Source organism: Elephantulus edwardii, unplaced genomic scaffold, assembly GCF_000299155.1.
Source record: "Elephantulus edwardii isolate Elephantulus edwardi_28Jun2011 unplaced genomic scaffold, EleEdw1.0 scaffold00178, whole genome shotgun sequence".
NCBI lineage: Eukaryota > Metazoa > Chordata > Mammalia > Macroscelidea > Macroscelididae > Elephantulus > Elephantulus edwardii.
Genome location: NW_006399928.1, coordinates 5,618,891 through 5,623,416, shown reverse-complemented (window position 1 = coordinate 5,623,416; position 4,526 = coordinate 5,618,891). Strand labels below are relative to the sequence as shown.

Sequence of the window (4,526 nt, the reverse complement as noted above, 5' to 3'; positions counted from 1 at the left end):
ATTAACAAAACTGAAAAAGGAAATAGACAACACTACTATAGTACTTGGAGACTTCAATACACCCCTCTCAAGAAAAAATAGAACTACCAGAAAGAATCTCAACAAAGACACTCAAGAATTAAAACACACAATAAACTAACTCATAGGTCTCATAGACATTTATAGGCTAATGCACCCCAAAAAAGCACAATATACCTTCTTTCCAATATGCATGGAACATTTTCCAGACTAAATCACATTCTAGGTCACAAGGCAAGCATAAAGAAATTAAAAACATAGAAATTATACAAAGTATCTTCTCAGACAACAACACAACAAAATTAGAAATTAATAACAGGAGAATAAAGGAGAAAAATAATACATTTGGAAGCTGAACAACAACTTGCTTGACTACAGCTAGGTACAAGGAGAAATAAAAAATGAAATGGAAAAGTTTCTTGAAACAAATTAAAATGAAAACACGACTTACCAAAACCTCTGGGAAACAGCCAAAGCAGTAATCAGAGGTCAATTTATAGCAATAAGCAAACACATCAAAAGGCAGGAAAAATTGACAATTGACTCTCTAACCCAACATCTCCAACAAACTGAAAAAGAACAGCAAGAAAACCTGACACCCTCTAAAAAAACTGAAATTATAAAATTTAGAGCAGAGATAAATGAAATAGAAAACTGAAAAACAATTGAAACTATCAACAAAACTAGGAGTTGGTTCTTTGAAAAGTTCAATAAAATCGACAAACCATTAGCAAAACTCACAAAAGAAAATAAGGAGAAGACACAAATAATCCGAAAAAGAGATGAATCAGGCAACATCACAACAGAACCAACTAAAATAAAAAAGCTAACATTAAAATATTATGAAAAACTATACTCAAACAAATACGAAAACCTAGAGGAAATGGACAAATACTTAGAAATGCACAACCAACCTAAACTGACACAAACCAAAATTGAACATCTGAACAGACCCATTACAAAGAAGAAATTGAAAAGGTAATACAACAACTTCCAACCAAAAAAAGGCTTGGACAGATGGTTTTCTAAGTGAATTTTATCAAACATTCAGACAAGAACTTTCACCAATTCTGCATAAACGATTTCAGATAATAGAAAAAGATGGAATTCTCCTAGACTCATTCTTTGAAGCAAACATATCCTTGATACCAAAGTCAGGGAAGGACACCACCAAAATAGAAAACTACAGGCCAATATCTCTTATAAACATAGATGTAAAAATCCTGAATAGAATCCTGGCCAATAGAATTCAACAATACCTCAAAGAAATAATCTATCATGACCAAGTGGGGTTCAAAACAGGTAAGCAAGGATGGTTCAATATAAGAAAAACAATCAATGTAATTCATCACATTGACAAAGCAAAGAACAAGAAACACATGATCCTATCAATTGATACAGTAAAGGACTAACAAAATCCAACACACTTTCCTGATTAAAACATTCAATAAAATAGGACTAGAGGGGAATTTCTTCAATATAGTAAAAAGTATTTATGAAAATCCGAGAGCCAACATTGTTCTCAATGGAGAGAGGTTAAAGCCATTCCCTTTAAGAACAGGAACTAGGCAAGGATGCCCATTATCACCTCTCTTATTCAATATTGTATTGGAAGTCTTACAGATAGCAATAAGACAAGAAAAAGACCTAAGAGGTCTAAATTGGCAAAGAGGCGGTAAAATTATCTCTCTATGGAGATGAAATGATAGTATACTTAGAAAACCCTAAAGACTCAGCAAGAAGCTTTTCCTTGGAGAGGTTTATGGTACTTGAAAAGGCAGAGGGTCAGTGAAGGAGAGGAAGACCCTCAACCAGGTGGATTGACACAGTGACTACAGCAATGTCTCTAATCTGTTAGAAAGTGTGTGGATGGCTCAGGATAGGACAGGGTTCAAATCTGTTGTACATAGGGTCACTATGGGTCATACTCAACTTGATGGCACCTAACAACAGCAATAAAACCTTGTGTTTTCATATGTCAGTTTGTATCATAGCTCTTATATTTTAAAGAAATGTTTGTAAATAATGGGATTGCTGGATTTAATGATATTTCTATTCTCACCTTTCTAAAGAGCTCTCACTGCTTTCTGTAGTGGTTGCACCATTTTATATTTCCACCAGCAGTATATGAGAATTGCAATTCCTTCATACTTCTGCCATCATTCACAATTACTTGCTATGTATCTGAAAGCTGGACAATAACTAAGGATCTTAGAAGAAGGATCAATGCTTTTTAATTGTAGTGTTAGATAACAGTGTTGGACATACTGTGGACTGCCAGGAGAACAAACAGGTTGGTCCTTAAGTCTAGGATTTTGAGGGTCTATTTCACATTCTTTGGTGCATGGCCAGGAGGGCCCAGTCCTTGAAGAAGGACATTACACTTGGAACGGTGGAGGGACAGATCAGGACAGGAAGACCCAGGATGAGATAGATTGGTTCAGTAACTGGAGAAATGGTATTAGGTCTGTTGGAGAGACTTCATGCCTTATTGCAGCTGCTCCGTGAGAGGAGTCTCCTCCCATGAGATTAACTGCCTCTGAAAACCCACCAGAGGGTCAACTGCAGGTCAGTTCTGACTCTACAGCACAAAACACATACAACAGTATAAACAAGGATGACAATACAGAGAAAAGAAAGTACATAATAATAAATACAGTAGTCGGGTAATGGAAAGGCAGTATACATACAATAAGGCATTGATCAGACATAGGGTCGCTATGAGTCGCAAGTGACTTGATGGCACATAACAACAACAACGTTGATTGTGCAAAATTCTATCATTCTATCTCCAGCTTCATTTCTGTCACTTAAGACCATGTTTTTCAACTGATCCTTCTTCTTTGTTCCCAACTTTTGCATTCCTGTTACCATTATTATTAATGCATCTTGATTACATGTTTGATTGATCTCTGACTGCAAAAGTTGGTTGTTGTTGTGTGCCGTCAAGTCGCTTGCGACTCATTGCGACCCTATGTACAACAGCCCTAAACCCTGCTCTATCCTTTGCCAATCGCACTGTCTCCGACACTCCCATCCCGATTATCCCAGTCACTGAATCAATCCACCTCATAGAGGGCCTTCCCCTCCTGCGCTGTCCCTCCACCCTCTCAAGCATGATATCCTTCTCCAAGGACCGGTTTCTTCTCACAACATGTTGGTAGAAACATTTTATTTCCTCCTCTTTGGCTCTGCTTGTTGGTGCATATATTTGAATGATAGTGGTATTCACTGGACTTCCTTGTATGAGTATAGGGGGAGAAAGTAGTTCATTGACAGAAAATAAAAAGAGAATATATGTAGTAAGATAACCTTTATGTAAAACAGGTTAATTGCTAGCCTTTCATGGATTTTATGCTTCCTCAATACACCAAGACTCATTATATTATAAAATGTGTTTAAATGTGAAATGCATATTAATATTGACAAAACAATTGTTACTGTTATCAGCATTTAATAGTCATTAAATGTTCATCACGCACTCTGCCAAGTGTTGAAAATACTATTAGAAATAAGATCACATCTGTTAGTATTTTTTTATTGTTTCCCCATTCTTCATTGGCTCTCAGATGAATTGTTAAAATGCAAGGCACTCAATATTAGTTGTGACTCATTGGTACTACCACCACTGTTATATTGGTTTCAATTATTAGTGCAAGACTTTATTCAAAATTTAAAACCAGAAAGTTAGTTCTAAAAGTCTCTCTTTTTTTAAAGATGAAGATGGAACCAGTTTGAATTCTGCTATCTTGGCAGCACTCCAGAAAATGCAAGATGGCTATTTTGGTGGGGCAAGGTAAGTGACTTTTACATAATCTTTAATTAAAGTGGAAATTTGGACTGCATATTCTAGTAGTAGAGTTCTGTTGGCATAGTGTGTAACCTGTCAGATTACTAACTGAAAGGTTGGCAATTTGAATCAGCCAGCTGCACCACAGGAGAAAGATATGTAGTTTCTTCTCATAAAGATTTAAAACCTGGAAAGTCTAATAGAGGGCTATTTATGAATAAGAATTAACTTCATGACAGCAGAGTTTGCTTAAAAAGATAAAGATAGTAGAATACTTGTGATTATGTGTATGGTTAACAATATCATTCTTTTCTATTCAGAAAAGCCTTCGTTCACCATATCAGAGCAAGGAACTAATGTAACAGAGGAGAGTTGGAATTTTTAAGTACCGTTTTGTTATAACCCAACCCGCATTCATTGAATTGATTCTAATTCATGTGTATCAGAGTAGAACTGTGCTCTGTAGAGGCTTTCTTGCCATTTTCTTTTTATTTTACTCATTTGCATACATACATATCCATATATATCATGTTCCATACATGTATTTTGTGTTTTATACAGTCATCCATATGCATTGTACTTCATTCATGCACACTGAGTTTTATACGATCATACACAATATGTTGTTGTTGTTGTTGTTGTTGTTATGTGCCGTCGAGTCGCCTGCGACTCATAGCGACCCTATGTACAACAGCCCTAAACTCCGCTCTGTCCTGTG

General features: G+C 36.0%; 1 protein-coding gene across 4 annotated transcripts in view; it reads left to right on the top strand.

The window, feature by feature from the left end:
• Positions 1-4,526, top strand: part of PHKA1 (phosphorylase kinase, alpha 1 (muscle)) — a 742,463-nt gene that overhangs the window by 512,799 nt on the left and 225,138 nt on the right. For all 4 annotated transcript variants that reach the window (XM_006895993.1, XM_006895991.1, XM_006895992.1 and 1 more), the window contains one exon: positions 3,736-3,814. In XM_006895993.1, coding sequence (XP_006896055.1) covers positions 3,736-3,814 — 79 coding nt within the window. The remainder of the gene's footprint in view (positions 1-3,735; positions 3,815-4,526) is intronic.